Below are 19172 nucleotides of genomic sequence, written 5' to 3' on the forward strand. Positions count from 1 at the left end.
CTTTAATTATTGTTTATTTTACAATGCAATTATTGCATTACACTGATGCTGTCATCGATACCCTCCAATGCTGACAGTTTTTAGTGTGGTCCAACAGTCTCCATCCATTTGCTCAGTCCAAGAAAAATATGTTGTTGAACTGCGTCGCACAAAGTCTCTTCACTTCCTCTGCAGTGGGAAAAAAATAACAAAAAAACCCAGACACAGACAGATTGAGAATTAAGCAAATCTTAAAATATATTAGGTTTTAGAGGTGGGGCTGTGTGAAGTACTTTGACAGAGTAAAAGTGCTCTCAAGTTTGGAGAATCAGAAACAAATGCTGACGGGGGCCTAAACTAAAAGCTAATCTGAAGGTGGCCATGAGATTGGCAACATGGTCTGCATTCTGTTCCAACAGTCTGTGTTGGACAACTGGAAAGGATCCAGTCCATGTAGTGGTCTGTTGCAGAACTGATGCAGAAAAATAAAGATTAAAGATTAAAGACGGCATTTGCTTGGACAGCTTTGAGCGTAGCTAACCCTGGGATTCTCCACACTGAGAGCACTTTGACTGCTGTCTCCTACAGGTGTAAGACACAGACTTATCCTCAATACTTCACACAAACCCTTAAAATAAAATAAAATACAGTGACTCCAAAATTATTCACCCTCCTTACTTTTCCCTTGTTTTTTCTTGCTTTCCAGCCTCTAAATTTTAACCCTTTTTTTTGGGGGGGGGGGGGGGGGGGGGGGGGGGGGGTGTTATGTAAAAAATGAATAAATAAAAAAAATCTACAAAGAAATTGGTATATATATATTGGTATAAAAATATATGTATATATTCTTTTAAATTGTAAAAGAAATTAATACTGAAAAGGGGTTCACCCCTGAATAAGATCTGCTGCTACAAATTACATTCAAATGTCACAAACATAATTAAACGAGGTCCACCTGTGTGCAATCTCACGCGTCACCTGATCTCTGTATATATATATGTGTCGGTTCTGAAAGGCTCCCCTAAGTAAGAGGCACCTAAAACACGACGACACCATGAAGACCAACAAGGTCTCCAAACAGGTCAAGAGCAAAGTTGTGGAGAATTAAAAATCAGATTTGGGTTGTATTAAAAAAAAAAAAAAATTCTGAAACTTGAAACTGAAACGCTACAGAGCACCATTAAATCCATCATCACAAAGTGGAAAGAATACGTCACCACGACGACACACCTGCCAAGATTGGGTCATCCACCAAAACACACAGATCGGGTATGAAGGGACTTAATCAGCGAGGCAGCAAAAAGGTCAAAGTTCACCTTCACTGCACTCACTGATAAAACACTGAGGTGGGTGAAGAATTTTGCAAGTCACTGTACCTTCTTAAACAGACAATGAACACTGAAAAAAGAAAAATTCCTCTTAAGGTGCAAAGCCATTCAGCTGCATATTAAACAGTTTCAAGGCAGCCTGTCGATTCTGGTGGAAATGACACAATTGTTCCAACTCCCCAGTGCTGGAGACCTACCGTTTACTTCGATCAGATTGGCGTTCTTTTGATTCAGGATCACGTACAGCTCTCTCTGGTCTGACTTTTTGCCGACTACCCAGTAGTCTGTCATAGCTTTTACGATGATTTCCTCATCTTCATCAACCCTGGGAGACAGATCGGAAGAACGAAGCTCAGGTTTATACAGCAGGTTTCGACCTCACTTACTGCATTATGGGCACAGGTTATAAAAAAAACAAAAAAAACACCCCCAATCAGGTTTTTAGGGTCTCAGTAACTGTGTCTATGTGTCAGGGCAACAGAAAATGAACCACATTAACCACAACACGTAATCCACAGGAGCTGAGTTATGATGAGGCGAAGCCGCTGTGACAACAAAAGATTTTGAGTGGCTGTTTTAAGAAAATACCAAAAGCAGTGGTTTGTGCGAGTATGTTTAGTATGACAGGAAGACACGCAGCGCCAGCACTACACCTGCACAAAAACAGGAACCGACATTGAAATGTATGGAATGAAGACAGGTGCCTGTCGTTCTGTTTCACAGACACGAAAAGCAACTTTCACATGACTGAGGTCTCATGACAGAAAGTGAGTTTACAACGATCCATTATGCCCGGTGAAGTGTATAAAATGAGACTGAGAGCTGAGAGTTTCCAGTTCCAGCATCTTTTTCTTAACTCTCTTCATGGTTTTCTCCCTCTCTGGCCTGGACATTAAAGCTGGTGTTTCTCAGACTGAAATCTATCAATTCGATGGACTTGGAGCTTCAGCTCAGAACACCAATAATGCCACTAAAACCATTCTGTAAGCAATGCTGAATTGAACCAGTCTTAAAGAGTCACAGGTTCACAATCCGGCATCCTCTGCCGTACCTCGCAAAGTCACAGTTGATGTCTCCCAGGATCTTCATGAGGTCAGGGTGGACGGAGGTAAGGCAAACACTGGCTGTCTTCCTCATGTGGATGGTGCTCTTCTCTGCCAAGTTCATGTGGTTAAAGTAGATGAACTTAAACTGAGGCTCTTTCTCTGGCCTGAAGGGAACAAAAGAAAAAGCACAGGCATACATAAAAGAAAAGAAATATGAACATGTTGAGCAAAAATGTACATTTTAGGGTCTCATTTTACCTGAGACTACAGAGAAACAGGGATTTGGGGTCTTTAAATGACCCCCGTGGGCTCTATTTATGTCCTTTAAAGCAATAGAAGATGTTGCTGTTTCAGTGCATTTGAATTAAGCTCGAGACAATGTCCACCTTCTTCCAGCAGCTTACCTCATGAACCTTGAATGCATCTCTGAATAAGTCTGTAAATGTCTTCAAAGAGGCCATAAAAACAGATTTCCTCAATGACGTGACCAAATTTAGGACACAGACCTGTATGCCAGCTGAGGAATTTAGAACTTCATCATTTATTCAGTGGATTCTTCGCTAATTTGATTACATTGAGCCCATCTAGATGCCAGGGCCAGTCTTGAATTACAGGCCAGGACTTATCTGGAGCTAACTGCTGGGGTTAAAGAAGCGCTGACCAGGATGCCAGTCCTTAATACTGCACTGCTTGAATTACACCTAAGCCGAGCCATCACGGTATCCAGTAATATTAAGAGTCTCATCTATCACTGCCGGCTACACAGAGTTGATACCAACTGATGATGATAGGTGATTTGATTACTCTAATCACCAAGGATACGCAGCACTCTGTTTTTATAAAAGAGCAGACAATTTCTGACAAATACCCTAATAGTTTAGATTTATTCCAGGGATAACCAACTTGATTTAGAACTAAGTTAGTCAAATAACTGGGGTGTAGCTGTTGCACAGAACGCACCTCATACTGTCAGGCCCTCGTGATGCTTTCAGTGAGTCAGAAAATCAAGGTAGTGCCGACTAAAGCTGCTACATGCCACCTTCACTGGGTACCATCTTTTAATTTAAGAGAGTGGTGGATTCTCTACTGACCCAGATATCCTGCGGTTAATGGTGAACTGTTCACATATATCGGATGCCAACAAAGTGAGCTGAGGGCCCACCAAGCTGTCCAGTTGCTCACAGAACTCCCTTGTCAGTTCCACAGAGGCTGGAACGAGATGGGGAGAGAAAGAAAGTCTTTCGTTATCAAGCGTGACTTGAAGAAGCTGTATGAGAAAAGTAAACTGACCAGCATATGATAGGACATGCTGAAGGTGGACTCCATCTTACAAGTGGATAGACCTGAACTTACCATTGATCATAAAGCAAGCTGCAGCGCTCATCGCCTGCAAAAGAGCAAAAGAGCAGATCAGAGCAGGTTACGGGAAGAATCTAGGTCACAAAGGTTAGAAATCACATTAATGTGATGATAAGCATTGTGGGAAGTGCTCCATCATTTTAAAATTGAGCCATCTAATCCAAAGGTCCATCGATAGAGCAGCGGAATATGTCATTCGGAATCTATTTTTAAAAAAAAAAGTCAAATCCTACCATCTCAGAAATGAGAATTCTCCCCTTACTATAATACATATTCAAAAATTCCTGCGAGCCAACGAATGCATCAAGAGAAGTGAACCAGCCGTGACCCAGCAGCAGGTCCAGTCGACTTCACCTTATAAACGATCAGGTGCAGCTCCTCGTGGCCATCCTCTGCCGCGACAAATATTTTTGGAAATCGGAATTTGGCCTCTGGGTCTTTAAGATTGGTGGGTCCCGTCAAAAATCTGCGAGAACAGAAGAAGGCACGGTCAATAGGGAAAAAAGGGAAAGCAAAACCTGTTGAAACAGTGAGTCGTTACATATGAGAAGACAATATCTAGTTAACTACCATCCCAAAAATGTGATGGATGGATAACCCTCAATGTGGGCTTTATCCTCTCCTCCTGGCAAGTAGAGGAGAAAGTTTGTCACTACAGTGAAACCGAGACTTTTCTTTAAAGAGTGACCCGCAGGTCATTTATTAGCACATTTAAAGTTGAGCTGACCTACAGTTCCAGGTCGAAAGATTGAAAGAAGCATGTCCGACAGCATGCTGTGTGAGAAAAGTCGCTCATTTTCTTTAACGTTTCTCTGTGGGAGACCATCGCACACGTTAGTACAGCTGAATTCACTGCACGGACGTCGGCTTTAAGCGACCTGTGTGGGGATTTTGTTGGAAGATAAAAAAAAAAATTCAGGGTTTCATTAAAGCGGAGCGACAGTCTGGACAGGCTTTAGGCGCCCGTAAGTCCTGAGAGAGAGAGAGAGAGAGAGAGCTGAGACTTCCTTTGATGTATTCTACTGAGACTCATTTGTTTGTCACAGGCAGGAGGCACAAATTACAGACATGAGAGGAATGCAATGCGTTTCAATGAGACGTGGCCTTCTGTGTAGTTTTGCCACCAACAGGAGTCTGATCAAGTCAAAGAAAAGTCTGAGACAAAACTCCTCCCATCAGATAAAGTTCAGAGAAAAAGAAAAACTTCACACGTACTCCAGGTTTATGTTTGCTAAAGTTATTATTTTCAGAACAAATGTAGTCCTAATATTTTCTCATCTCCATTCTCTGAGCCCCCCCCCCTATTAAAAAAAAATGTAAAAAAAACCCTGCCCAACAAAGATTTCTTAGTGTTTGCAACCCTGTTTTCTTCTTCAAAGCAATCTAAGTGTTTCTCATATAAAGGGTTTCCTGTCACATGACAGGTCACCAAGAATCACACTTTTCCCCATTATTCTCATGTAAAAGTCGGATACAAATGTTGTCAGCCAGCCAACACCAAAGCAAACCATCTTCAGTTAGAGTGAAACAGAATATAGTGCCTTTCAGTGATACTCAACGTCTGGACCAACACCACAATGTGTTGACCAAGGGAGTTGCCTCCTTATCTAATTTACTTGTCAGTTGGAGGAAATCACATGAGATCCGCTCACGGACAAGCATTCATGCAAATTTAATGTATGCTTTTTGATGTGTTCAGGACATTCCAATGGCGTTCCTCCGCAGACTGCACTTCTGCAGATGGTGGGATTAAAAAGAAAAAAGGAAGGCACGCAGATGGGATTGGGGATTTACCTCCCATAGTGCAACAAATTTCCTGCAACTTCTGGCCTCAGCGGAGAGTCCCGGCCAGCCAACTGCGGTGAGGAAACACAGACAATAGAGAGAGGGTTAGACTGAAAATATGCAGGATTACTATAGCGTAAGTTATGAATGCGACGTTAACAGTGCCAAAGACCTTCATCCAAGCATTAGCAGCACTCATTTACCATGTTAAGTGGGCCATTTTGTCAAAAGAAGCATGATACTATCCAATAGCTTTTCTTAAAGCTGAGGGCAGCAGTGGCCCTCTTTTCCCCATCCTATATACCAACCAACATATTTCCTTTGCTCTTTCAACTGATCAGTCTCTCTTGCCTCATTCAGCTCCTGATTTCACCCTCAACCCACCCACCTACCTCCGGTTCAGAGTGCCTGGGGAACAGCGAGGTGGTCAGGTACTTGTACAGGATCCTCATGTCATCTTGTTCCAGCCCGCTCCTGCACACAGCCATGATGGCAGCATTCATTTGTTTGTTTTGTACATGCTAACGTTAGGATTTTACCACTGCACTGTACGTGGCTGGAAATAAGAACGGGATAGCGTGGAGCTGTGGGAGCTGTCAGATTTGACAGACGGTGAATTAGAGGGACAAGTGTGTTAACAAGTGTTCAGTATGTACCAGATAAGCTGATCATTGTAGAGGAAGGCCGTGTATTTGATCAGGCTGAGGCTCTCCTCCACTCTGTTAACAAAAGACTGGATCTTCAGGTAGGTCATTTTGTCCAGAGGGAAGAAGCTGATTCCCCCAAACACATCCAGCAGGTCGCACGACTGCAAGTGGAGAGTCTGCAGATACTGGAAACCGCAGAGCGAGCGCACATACACACACACGCATGCAGACAAAGGAGAAGCAAAGGAGAAAGGGGTTAGTTTACCTGTCTACAAGTGCTTGTTTACAGTCCAATAAAGAAGGTGGAATAAGAAACTCTTTGACTGGCGCTCTATAGAGACGCTTGCATTACTGCGGGGATGAGACACTCAACCTCTGATAAGACTCGCCCCAACCTCTCTCTTTCTCTCTGTCCTTAGGTTACATATTGGAAAGGAAAACCCGCGTCAATTCAAGAAGGGTATTCCCTAATTAGAAATGAATTTTTCAAACTCTGCCGTGAGTGTTTTGGCTGAGAGTTGGGCTATTCCTGAGAAGTGTCTAATGATCGATGAATTAGGCATGAGCGCAAACATCTCCCAGCTTTCCAAGTCTAATGTGAATATTTACATAGAAACAAAGACAGTCACTGGACTGTATGTCCAAATATCATGAGCGGGGAGCCCAGCCCTTGTGAAAACACTTGTTGTCAGGCTCTAGCGACTTTTCATAAACTGTGTGCGCACCGTTATTGACTCACTCTGTCAAAGACAGCACGTCCACTTTTGAATTACCTAAAAAAAACCAACAACAAACAAAAAACAGACATCCACCTAGCAACAAGGACTTTGTTGGTAGATGTAAACACATTTTACCCTGTAGAAGAACTTCTCAAGCTTCTGAGTGAGCAGCTCCACTCCTCCAGCTTCCATAGCTCTACCGAACGGGCCATTGAAGAGCTAAGGCATATGGAAAGCAAACGTTGTAACAAGAAGATTCTTTTTTTTTGGCATTGTACAAGGTTTTTGAGTGGTAGTGAGAGGTACTGGAAGGGTATCAAGTAAGTTGAAGTAAACAGACTCCTCATGCAGTTAAAGTGACTGATCCTAAAACTCACCTTGTACATACTGTAGCACTGCCTTACCACAGCACCGTATACAGTATCCTATAAGAAACAAGGTAGTAAATCGTAAAAAAACACACAATAGTCCATGTAAAATATGTAGAAAGCTAGATGTACCTGTATCTCTCAGTACTTACAAGTATTTCCTCTTCTTGATACTCTATTGTGGGAGGTTTACCATCTTTGTTTGGCTTCTCTATCATTGGGTTTCGAACCACCTGAGGATCGCATATCACAACAGACAAAGGAAGTCAAGAAACAAAGCTGACTTCTACTCCTAAGAAATAGAATGACGCCTGGACACAGAGAGTAAACAATGAAACTGTTATGTACCATGACAATCCAGAAATGATCTTCAGGCTCAAAGAAAAACTGACGGTTCTTCTGCGTGTGCAGCGATTTAGCTGGTTTTGTTGGACAGAAAGTCCTGGAACAAAGAAAAGGTGGTTGTGAGGAAAGAGGTTCCATACCAGGCGATCAGCTCATCATTTTGGACTTTTACTTACGTGCTATATGTATTAGCACGTATCTAACCACTCACTCTAACACAAGACTACACGACCCCCAATACAGTCATGCTGAAACCGTGTTATACCTGGTGAACTGTACAATGGCTTCACAAAGTCCCACATTTCGGATCTTCTCATTCTTCTCAACATCACTTGGGTGGTAAAACAAAATCTTCTTCTCTTCCTGTGAACAAAACAAAAAAAAAGATCTTGGTGTCAGCAATCTAATCACACAGTGCAAGCGTTTTCCAAACAGGTAGAAAAGAAAAAAAAGTGAAGCGGAGTGAGTGCATTTAGGTGTAAAAACATGTGCATAAGAGGTCTATCGAGGAGAGTCATGTTCACCTCGCCTTCCCGTGGTCCAAATGTGGGGTTATAAACGAAAAAACTGAGCAGAGACGGCGTGTACTGTTTCTCTTGCATTCCTGAGGCCATTTTGGGGCTGGAACAGACACAAAGACAAAGCTGCTAAACAGATCAATTATTTAATTGAGGCGACACCATCGTCAGCATCGAATCATTCTTACCTTATCATGAGCATTAGTGTAACTTGTGTCTGGACTTCCTTTGCTCAAGCGACAGTTTGATTAGCATTCCGTGTGCCTGCAGAATGTGGACAAGCATGATCACACAGTTCAGCATGACCAAAATAATCATAAACTTGTGACTGGTGGCCCCACACATACAAAGTCAAAGGACATCTATAGAATGCACCAATGTCATACTGGATCTGCTAGAAGAAGTTTATGAATCCTTTGGAATTCATTTCTACCTCCATTATAATTCATAGCCATGATGAGGATTTTGGTTTTGGTGTGCAGTACCTGCAGCTTTATTCCTCTGAAACAAAACTTTTTGGCAAAAAGCTCTACCTTTGTCTCGAAAACGTTCAAGCACATCCATCTTGCAAACTTAAGCCTCGCCCTAATGTTCCTTTACATTCTTTGTTATTAATTTTGTGGCATCTTTTCCATCCATACAACTGCAGCTTTTTCTTTTCTTTTTTTTTTTTTAGAAGTCCTTCCAATGGAGGCTTTCATACTTGCCCGGACAGTGAAGGATCATCTAGTGAGTTCAATTTTGTGTTTCATGTGTTTAATCAGTCTAAATGTCCCTTCCCAATATCATCTCTGAGGAGCAGCTACTTCCCATTTGTGTTTTTCGGCGCTTTAAAACCAAATGAATAGCTTGAAAGTTCAATAAACTGGGATTCACACATCACACTAAAAAGTAATCGAGAGTAAAAAGTCCTTTTTGGACATGATTCCACCCTAGCTCCTACAAAATCACCCCCAACCCCTGAGTAAATCAATCCAAGTGGACTCATTTATAATGGCTCCCTTTATTTTCCTATAATTCATTAATTTTAATATATACTACAAAAATGTTTCTATATCAATTTTAACTAGTATACGCACTGGTTCGTTATGAAGACTTAAATGAAGATCAGACTAATTTATACAAATCAGTGCAGCAATCCTGATGATCCCAAACGGTTTATAAACGTGTTCTTATATTTATATAAATCAGACTGTCAATGTCATCAAAGTATTAAGCGACTGAATCTAAAAAAGTCACAGTATTAAAATGTTCATAACCTGAACTTTCCTCTAAACATTAGCAGCCGATTGACAAATGCACTGGAGGAAAGTTCATGGTGATTATTTGTACTTCGGGACTAAAAAAGCGGCTCTTTGACACCGTGCACGTCTTCATTTTAGGGGTAAATTTGCGAGCTACCTGTTTGTGCTCCTGCCACAGGCGGGCACCTTTACTCCGTCCTGCCGGTGAAGCTACAACTCGGAGAGGAGAAGCCCTTTACATCTTTACACTCTGGCTGTTACTCCAAATAACAGCAGCAACAACAAATTAATCAAAACTCGCATGTCGGTTACTTTTCAGCTATTTAAGTACTGCTACTTAACATTCGGTGTTACACGGTCAGCATCAAACCGACGTCAACTCAGTCAGAGCAGCTAGTTGGGCTCTGCTAGCAGTAGACGTGCATTTATACCGAAAACCTCAGTGAAAAATGACGATAACACTCACCTTAGAGAGCATACACACAACACATTTAAGTGCTCGCTGTTATGATGTGTGTTATGAAAATAAAAGGTATGGAAATGAAATCAATGAGAGGAGATGCCGCTAGCATTATACTTCACATTCTTAACTTCCTGCTTTTGACAGCGTTGTGTCGCAATCTAAATTGGTCGGGTAGTAGCGGCTTCGAACTAAGTAGAGGTTCCACGTATTTCATGTGAGCACGAGACACTGAAGGGTATTTTAACACATAAACTCTGTATGTGTTAAGTGACCAACAACACATTTTATTGAGTGGGCATACTTCTAACAGTGGACCGTACAATAATATGTCAGTGTGATTTGGTTTGAATTTTAATTAGTGGTGGATATCGCCAAAGTACATTTATTTGACAAATGTAGGTGTTTGTCCTTTCATCTTTGTTCAAGAGCACGTATTTTTTCTTTTTTTTCGTACTTATAATTAATTCTTCGGGGTTTAAGCTATGCTCTTTGGCCTATATTTAGGTTTTAGCTATATTATATCAAGATGTGCAACACGGCGTAATTAGAGAAACATTTCAGTCTTCCAGAATTAAATATTTTATGATAAATTCAAAGCAACTTAATCGATTCGCAGTTTTGCACTGTAATCTTCCCCTAAAGTATGGAGCATAGGAAAATATATACGCAGTGCAGAAACACTATTATCATGAGATTTGTAAACTCTGTTACCCTGTATGCTGTTAACTTTACACTCTTGAAGAATTTAAAGCAAACACTCTGTTCACAAATGCATGTTTCCCCTTTTATTGATTTTCATTCATTTTCAGACATGGGATGTACACAGACAAGAAAACGTGGTCCAACTGAACTTGTCTTTGAAATGATATAAGGTAAAGTGAAAACAATTAGTACACACAGAATTGAAAAGAAATCAAATCCCTGGATGCTGGGAAGCTGGGATCTGAAGACTCCGCAGGTGGGGAAATGACTGTAGACCTGAAGATTTTTGTCGCTTGTAAAACTCAGGACAGGACCATAGCCTGGAATTCTGGAGAAAAGTAAACAAGTTCACTTGTCCATCAATCAAATGTTACTGTCAACACATATATCTGTCTACTCCGCTGCCACTTCATAAGAACAGGACATTGAGCATACTTCTAAAACTAAACTCATCTGCCTTGACTTGTTTCCTTTATCAGACAGCCCCTTTTGCTGGTAAATGAACAATGGGCAAAACTGGGTTAAAATGAATCAACATCATTGGAGCATGAAGCTTATATTAATACATATGGGCTCTATGCTTATACACCTCATGCAATGAGTTTTAAAGAGGACAATAAATTACATCAAAACTGATTAAGCATTGTCGCAATATCTAATCTACTCCACTGATTGAGTTCATTGCATTATGTACCTGATGTCATAGATATGTTAATTTCACAGGCACAACATTGGTATAAAACACCATCTTCTCTTGCACATGCAGGAGTACAAATACTGAAGTACTCCAAGCTGAGTTTCCATAATAAATATACTTCTTTGTCTTATTGTGAGTTCTCTAAAAAAGTTGGTTAAGCTAGAATATTTTTCAAGACATTAAAGAGGTGCAAGCTGTACCCAGTTTTAATTTCTTAACACAGCCTTTGTTTGCGTCCACCCACCGAAGTTTAATCTGATCAGTTATATAATTTCTGCCACCACTGGGACTTTCATACCTACACAGTTTGAGAAATCAGATACTGACCGTCTACTCCAATTCTGCCGTCACTGTTATCGTCAGCTGCTGAGATGAAGCTCTTGGTTTCTGCTTCTGTCAGGGTTCGTGCCCCAGGGACGAACCGCTGCAGGAAGAACCTACATAAACACACACAAGCATATGTGAGCAAAAATGATTTGCATATGGATGAATAGAGCTGATGACTCATACATTATTTGCAAGAGCACTGACACACCAAGTCAACCCTGAGCTCTCATCACACAAGGTGAATGATATTACACAAATGCAATAATAACAGTTTGCTCAGGATGGATTTGGAGGCAGCATGACCCAGTAGTACAGTAAGTTAACTGTATCCATGCAGTAAAGAAGTCAAACAATTTGTAGGTTGGGAGTGTGATGTTTTGAGTGCATTTTGTCTTTCTTTGAGCCAGAAGTAAATACAGTTCACATCTGAGGCATCAATTTACACACTTGAGCTCAGATTCCTCGATGTAGCCGCTGCTGTCCTCGTCAATGATCTGGAAGACATCTCTGACCTCCTTTGCTGTTTTTGAGGACAGGCCACACAGCTGGAAGAACTTCTTGTAGCAAAACGAGTCTGGAGCTGTAAACACGCACAAGCACACACACACACATACAAATGTTGAAAAGCAGAAGGGACAGTATAGAGTCTGAGCTCACCCTGAGGGTTACCAGCTTAGGGGCTGATGTGGAGATTAAAACAGCATGTGGCTTCAGTCCTGTTATTCATCTTTTAGTGCCAGCAGGCACATGCCTTCACAGAAACACACACGCAGTGATTAAAAACCTTTTCGAATTCAGTTTTAAAGCTGCATGTGACTTTAGAACAGAGGATATTGAAAATAATGCAGTTGTAGGGATGATCATTCAGCTATATAAAGAGGAGTGCTTTGAAGATCTAAATGTGACTGAAGCAATACAGATTAGGAATCATTTATGTCGTGGATTAGGATTACTGTGCATTTTATCTTAATTAAGGTGTGAATTTGTGTGAGTAAGAGCTTTGAGAGAGGGAATTTAAGATGAAAACACAAATAAATGAGCAATGTACTCTAAAATATTTGCCTGCCGTGATTTGAATTTCCAACCATTAGCAGCAAATATTTTGAATGCAGCGTCAGTGCTACCTTGACAGTCCTTGACAGCATTTTCAATGGCCTCAGCCGAAAGAATGGAGGTGAGCGACATGTTGGTCCTGTAATGTACAAAAGAGGCAGCTTGAATTATTAACACACACAAATGCAGGCACATACACTTACACACAGAACTTTCTCTGCTTTTCAGATGCACATTATCTTTACCCCCTCACGCTTTGCTATTTGCTCTCCGCCCGTTTTTGTGTCATGACGGATTAACTTTTTTTTTTTTTAACATTTGCAGCTGTTTCTAGGTCAATATCATGATCACATAGAAAACTCCAGTTATGATTGTTTCTCAAAGACATAGAATTTAAGCATGTTTAAGAAACAGTGACAACCAGAAGGTACTTCTATGCTGGGGGAAAAAAAAAGAAAGTTTTCTATTCTTTTAAAAATACACACACACAATCATTTTTAAAGGTTTTATTAATTGTGATCTCTAAACAGATTTCCCCTGGCAGCTTGTTAATCACTGACGCTATTTAGCTCCCTTGGACTGCTTAATTAGATGGGCTGCACATAATAATTGGCACATGGGGAATGTGTGAAAATTATATGAGAGAGAGAGGGAAAGAGTTAGAATAAAAAATTAGACTTTTTAATCTGGAAATAAATGTTTTTGGACTATATCGATCCAATATATCCTCTTAGTTCTAAATACACAATGTCTTTAATGAGTGCTGCTACCTCTGATTGATACACTCTTTTCTGATTGTTCTACTTCTTGTTTTTACATATTTTGTTCCTGTTCTTATTATCTTCTTTTCCTTGAAAAAAACAATAGTTTTAGTGACCTCAATCCTGAACATATTTAATTTAGTCACGCGTCCCTCAATTTGGGCTCTCCGTCAGTAGTTTGGTGGCTATTGTGAAAAGAAATCTTCCTTGAAGGATAAATGTGCATTAAGTTCTATAAGCTCCAGCTAAAGTGAAAGAGATATGTAGAAAACACCTGTTCAGAGGGTTTCCCTGTGCAGCTGTGTGTAGGACTCACCTCTGTTGACTCCTCGCCTTCCAGATCCAAAGCAGCAAGCAGCAGATTAGGCTCTGTGGTGACTGCTGACGGTTGTGTTATATACTCCTGACAGGATGCGCAGAAGGATGCTTGAGTTTCCAACCTGTCCGGGGATCAAATTCTCTCGCAGCCTACTTCTCGTATTCCTCACCTGCTCACCTGTTTTATTAACTTTTACTGTTTATATCCGCTAGACACCGCTGTCTCTTCCCATTCCTTCCTTTAATATCACTGTGTGATTTTCATCCAATCAACTTTTTGAGTTAAACTGCTCCCTCCCCTCCCTTCCCTTCTTCCCACCCTCCCTCTGTGGAGGTGCTTCTGAAAGCTTACAAGCATCTCATATTTAATCGGGCTCCTTTGCTCTCTGGTTTTAGTGAATAATCTCCTAAATGTAGATGGGCATGGAGATCATCAAGGTTTTAATGAGGTTTTACATCAACAGTTGCCTAATCTTACATTTTGTTGCACGCTAATGCTTGTCCATTTGACCCATGTAGTCAAAACCATATAGTTTCTTGTGGGTGTGCTTTCATTTACCCAGTAACCTGTTTCATAAGTTAACATGAGAATTTCCTTTGGAAGAAGGATCATTACTAAAATTCAGAAGTAATACCCAGCAACCAATATGCAGGGCAAATAAAGTCCCAGTTGTTACTTTCTCTCAGATTGAAGTTTTTTTTTTTTTTTACTTATAAAGGAAATAATCAAACGTGAAAAATGTTATATAAATATACTATATTACTAAAGTAAGTTTTACTACAGTAAAATATTACTGATTCAGCAAGTAAAGCACAGCAGGTTTTTTTTTACTACTTTCTTAACATCTTCTCAATTAAAGTTGAAGACAAATGTACTAAAGTTAAGCTCATAAAAGGTTAATAAAGTACAGTAATATTTGAGTCATATCATTTGTATTTTCACCATTGCACAACAGCCCTTTTTATGAGCCAGCGTGTAAGTGGAGTCCCTCTCATGTGCTTTCATGTGGCAGAGAATACAGTAACTTGTGGCAGTCACTCCTTCACTTGAGTGACTAGTCCAAGGTGAAGAGCTGAGTGGGGGCCCAGGATGTTTTCAAAAAGATTCGTGCACTTGGTCACCATGGCAACTGGCCACTTTAAACCGATGAGTTTGTTGCAGCCTGTCAAAGCACCTGACGCAGCAGCGTCTCTGGTGAATCCAGTCAGCACTAATGGCTTTCCCAGAGAGGAGAGAGATGCTTTTTGTAATGAGAACCGAGGGAATAAATCTCTACAAATCTTTTGTTGTTGTTGTTGTGAAGCTCCAACTTAACACATTTGGATGTGAGGATTCTTCTATGTCTCACAGCTACTTGTTGCACAAATGTCATCTGTCATTTAGGAAAATAATCAATCTCATCTGTTTTTAAGCCTTATGGTTTTCAGAATAAAACGTAACACCATCTGATATTGTTATGTCTTATTGGTGCCACCTTGTGGCTGCTTCTTATAAACACAGAATCGACTGAAAGTGATGGAAGAATATTGTAAAAAACATACTCTGTAGCCCCATTCTAGATGCTTTTTCTTGGACTGTATAGTACACATGCTATGTAACATCTGATGACCTTCTTTGATGTTCCTAGTCGCTTTATTCAAACATACTCACATTGACAGGGAGACACTGTGCTTCCCTTACAGTCTCCAACAGCCTTAACAGCGTTAGCTGCATGGCTGTCATCTTATTCACAAAACATAATAACAACAGAATGCAAATAAAAGAGAAAAGAGAAGCCAAAGCAACGTTTCTTACACCTGCTTTCTAATGTCCAGCAGTGGGAGACCCCACTGGATACAAATAGATTAATTTGTGTCTAGGAGAGAATTACCCTACTACTCTCTCGATTTGTTACTTCAGTAAATTTTTAATTGTAAGTATATGGTGTCAATTGCTAGTTTTAAGACTTCTTTAATACAATGTTACACTTGGTCTTAACTTGCAGAATTAGATTTTAATGGAAAAATGACCAGAATCCTACTCCAGACATGTAAGTGACATGGAGGAGTGTGTGAGTAAAAGGTATTTAAGAGTTGGATTAAGTGGAGCAGGAGTCAGGTGTGCAGAATATGTCAAAGGTCACTGAACAACATGTCTTTAAATCTTATTTCGTTGTATCTTGTGGGTGGAATAGGCTGGAGTACTTCACAGTACTGCATGCTGCACATAGGCTAAATCTTTTGTACCTCATTTGCTGCTCTTGGCAGCACAAAGAATAAAAAGAAGGAAATCATAGACACTACAATGAAAGTGTTTGAAGCTGTGTGCAGGATCCAACCTGGCTTCTTTGATGCACCCTGCAGACAAAGTTAGCACTACTGTTGGCTGATAATTTAAAGCTCCTTCCTCATGCCCAAATATGGCCCCTTCTGGCTTAAACTCCCACAGGATGGCGACAACTATATGACAAATTCAAGGCTTGAAAATGGCGCTTTTCATACCAATGGGTGATGTCACAGTGGCTAAGTCTATCTTTTATATTTATATCTATTTTTATATAGGCTTTATTGTAGACTCAGTGATTGGGCATTATCCGTCCACTTTCTTGAAATAGGTTTAATACTTAAGCCAAATCATTACTGATTACTTTAAAAGTCTTATTATCTCTTGTGTGCTGATGCAGAGGCGAGATCTAAATTAATTTCCGATCTTTAGCTTAGAGTTACTTTTCCAAGATGCCAGTTTCTGCACTGTTACCTTAAATTAAATCTGTTTCAGCTCTTTCCTCTTTCATTTTTAAGAGGGTTAGTCATGCACAGCCGAGAACTGAAGACCAGGGCCAGACTTGTGTTACTGAAAAAGAACCTTTATTTTTTTTCTCATCGTCCGTCCGTTTCCCATAAAAGTGCACCATTACTGATCTCACAGCACGCAAATCTCACACAGTAAAACGACGACAGAAGTGAGAGAGAGAGAGAGAAAGAGAGAGACATAAGTCAACCATGCCATACACTTATTCAGGTACATTCATCGTGGATAGCACTAGGGTGAGCAAGGCCTGAGTGAGAGAAAGTTTGTCTGTGGTCGGGGGACATGGGGAGGGGGGTCAATGGTCAAATGTATAAAAGTGATGCGGAGAGTTGAATAGAGAGAGAGAGAGTGAGTGGGAATAGGAGAAGAAGAGAGGAAGAGTATGTCTTGGCTCAAGTTGTTCCTTTAGAGTAGTCAGATGTTGGTCAGTTTGTCCATTTAACCCTTGACCATGGCAGCGAACTCTGCACAGGGAGAAAGAAAGACAGCGTTATTCCAACTGGATTGCTTTTCATTCTTTGTATTTCAATGCATTGGGACCAGTTGCAACAGATATATCTCCCTTTCAGGCCTGGAGTGAGCAAGTGTCGCATCTGATTTGTCATCAATGTCATACATTTTTTTAAAGAAATATGTTGGGCAAAGGGAATATTTTAAATCAATATTATATATATATATATTTTTTTATTCATATTCACTTTATTGGATAAGCATCAGCTTTCAATGTATGATTAGGTTTTTTAACTTTCTATGGCTCCTTAGGTCTGAATGGGTTAACAGTACAACTGTCATTTCCTCACCATCAACTCCGATCTTGCCGTCGCCATCAGAGTCACCGGCCTTAAGGAAGGCCTTTGTCTCAGCATCGGTCAGAGCTCTGGCACCGGCAGAGAAGTTCTGCAGGAACAGCCTGAAGAGGACAATCAAAGAGACGTGTATTTTCAGACCAAAGACACCGTAAACTGATTTTCATTAAGCTCTGTGGGGGTCATCTATTAGAAAACCTCAAATGCCTGCAAATGGTTACTCACTATATGTTTCTTTACTGTATTTCTATCTCTGTCTTTAGTATAAAAAGAAAAAGAAAGAGAAAGCATTTGATTGGTCCCAGTAATTCAAGCCAGTCATTTTCCCAATGCTTTCTCCTCTGCTAGGTGAGACCCTACAATATGAGACACTGCAGCAGTGAGCTGGTGTCGAGTTACTGCCAAAGCTTCTTGGATGCTTTGAGGCTGTGACATCATTCTGAATTCATTCTGGCCCTAAGAAAGACGATCCACTGCACAACATGAGCTTTGAGAAGCTTGAGGTGAAATCTAAGAGATGATGCCTACTTCAGCTCATCCTCCTCAATGAAGCCACTCTTGTCCTGGTCAATGACGGCAAAGGCGTTCTTGATGACATCGGGAGACTTGGCAGCCAGGCCGACCTTAGCAAAGAATTCCTTGTGCTTGAAAGAGTCGGCAGCTATAAGAAGACATAGAGGGAATCACGTCAGACACTGAAGATGTGCCAAACACAAGCTGAAGTGTTTTTGCTTGCGCACTAGCTTTTGCTTGCAAGGGCTTACAGCTGCTTGCTAAGCAGCCAACATTGAGCTTTTTACTTTAGCTTGTAGGGGTTGTCCTATCTGCTTAGACTTACTGCAATTATAGCAAAACTCGGCAAGCTTGCCACACCTTACATCCAGATAAAATATGTGCTCTTGTGTGCTGAATCTTTGGCTCCATTGAGTAATTGAAAATGTAAGTCTCTCTCTTGTAAAGAAGACCTGACTTTACTGCACGTGTAACTAAAATGCAGGCTTTCTCTTCTCAAGAAATGCATGTGATGATAGTTCCATTGCTGGGTTTACCTTTGCAAGCTGCAAGGGCTGCAGTGATGTCAGCTTCAGTCAGAATTCCGGCGAATGCCATTTTTAACTGAGGGAGGAGAGCAGAGAACAAGGCATCAGTTTATCAATTCAGCTGCAGCCAAATCAGACATAATGAAACAGTTTAAGTCTTAAGTCTAAGCATATGTCAATGTACTACAGAATACATCATTCAGGGTCATGCTTATATTTCATATAGTCCCTTTCTGTGAGTATTCCAAGGCACAAATTATCAGAAAAGGTATTCCAATTTTGCCAAAACCAAGACAAAAGATCAAATCTCCTTTGCAGCTCCTTTGCAACTCGAGTTTTTTTCCCCCCATTTGGTTCCTTTGTTAGTCCAAAGCCAAAATATGGGCTTCTGATGCTTGGAATCTGGATTTCTGCGGCCCTTTGAGTGATTTAAATCCTGCTGCATGAAGAAAGACCCTTTAAGTCAGGGAGTAGACTTTGCCTACAGGACTGCAGCTCTTCAGTGGGACTCACCTTGGAGTTATCTCTAAGACTAGAGTGGATTCGCTCAGATGAATCTGCCGACTGCAGTGAACCCGCTCAATGTTTCTCACAAGCTTATATACAGTTCACTCGCCCGAAATATGATGCATAGGCTATGTAATGGATACTCTGTGCAAAGAAGTTGGTTGAAAAATGTGTCCAGTAGACAGAGCTGTTCTATTTATATGTACATAAATGAAGATGCTTAAATGGTAGGCCAAGTGTAGCCCTATGCAAAAGTGCTTGATATTGCATAAGGCTAATAATACATGCTGCTGATTTGGGTGAAACACACCCAGTAGCCAATTGGTCTGTGCAGAGCACCACAGAGGAAATACTGAGGTAAACTTTTATATT

At 40.7% G+C, this 19172-nt stretch overlaps 3 protein-coding genes across 5 annotated transcripts; all 3 read right to left on the reverse strand.

Annotated features, from left to right (window-relative positions):
• Nucleotides 1-5: 5 nt before the first annotated feature.
• Nucleotides 6-9962, reverse strand: ccz1 (CCZ1 homolog, vacuolar protein trafficking and biogenesis associated). Of its 3 annotated transcripts, XM_072373380.1 has the most exons (17): nucleotides 9802-9962; nucleotides 8280-8355; nucleotides 8098-8194; nucleotides 7839-7936; nucleotides 7577-7670; nucleotides 7381-7461; nucleotides 7238-7285; nucleotides 6996-7079; nucleotides 6151-6326; nucleotides 5887-5968; nucleotides 5504-5565; nucleotides 4064-4175; nucleotides 3704-3737; nucleotides 3442-3559; nucleotides 2356-2514; nucleotides 1502-1629; nucleotides 6-168 (listed from the first exon to the last, which is right to left on the reverse strand). In XM_072373380.1, the coding sequence occupies exons 2-17, from the start codon at nucleotides 8291-8293 to the stop codon at nucleotides 113-115; spliced, it is 1443 nt and encodes a 480-aa protein (XP_072229481.1). In that variant the 5' UTR covers nucleotides 8294-8355; nucleotides 9802-9962; the 3' UTR covers nucleotides 6-112. The 3 variants fall into 3 exon arrangements, with proteins under 3 accessions (XP_072229481.1, XP_072229482.1, XP_072229480.1); XM_072373381.1 differs by lacking the exon at nucleotides 8280-8355; XM_072373379.1 differs by lacking the exon at nucleotides 8280-8355 and having other exon boundaries at nucleotides 8098-8217.
• A 694-nt stretch (nucleotides 9963-10656) lies between these two features.
• On the reverse strand, nucleotides 10657-13906 carry pvalb9 (parvalbumin 9). Its single transcript, XM_072373063.1, has 5 exons — nucleotides 13655-13906; nucleotides 12649-12716; nucleotides 11972-12104; nucleotides 11525-11634; nucleotides 10657-10828 (listed from the first exon to the last, which is right to left on the reverse strand). The coding sequence occupies exons 2-5, from the start codon at nucleotides 12707-12709 to the stop codon at nucleotides 10803-10805; spliced, it is 330 nt and encodes a 109-aa protein (XP_072229164.1). The 5' UTR covers nucleotides 12710-12716; nucleotides 13655-13906; the 3' UTR covers nucleotides 10657-10802.
• A 2575-nt stretch (nucleotides 13907-16481) lies between these two features.
• On the reverse strand, nucleotides 16482-18882 carry pvalb3 (parvalbumin 3). The gene is made up of 5 exons (XM_072373778.1): nucleotides 18807-18882; nucleotides 18303-18369; nucleotides 17782-17914; nucleotides 17248-17357; nucleotides 16482-16911 (listed from the first exon to the last, which is right to left on the reverse strand). Exons 2-5 carry the CDS (start codon nucleotides 18361-18363, stop codon nucleotides 16886-16888), a joined length of 330 nt encoding a protein of 109 aa, XP_072229879.1. The 5' UTR covers nucleotides 18364-18369; nucleotides 18807-18882; the 3' UTR covers nucleotides 16482-16885.
• Between the last annotated feature and the right edge of the window lie 290 nt (nucleotides 18883-19172).

The sequence above is a fragment of the Leuresthes tenuis genome, unplaced genomic scaffold (genome assembly GCF_036924035.1).
Source record: "Leuresthes tenuis unplaced genomic scaffold, fLeuTen1.0.hap1 SCAF_20, whole genome shotgun sequence".
NCBI classification, from domain to species: Eukaryota; Metazoa; Chordata; class Actinopteri; order Atheriniformes; family Atherinopsidae; genus Leuresthes; species Leuresthes tenuis.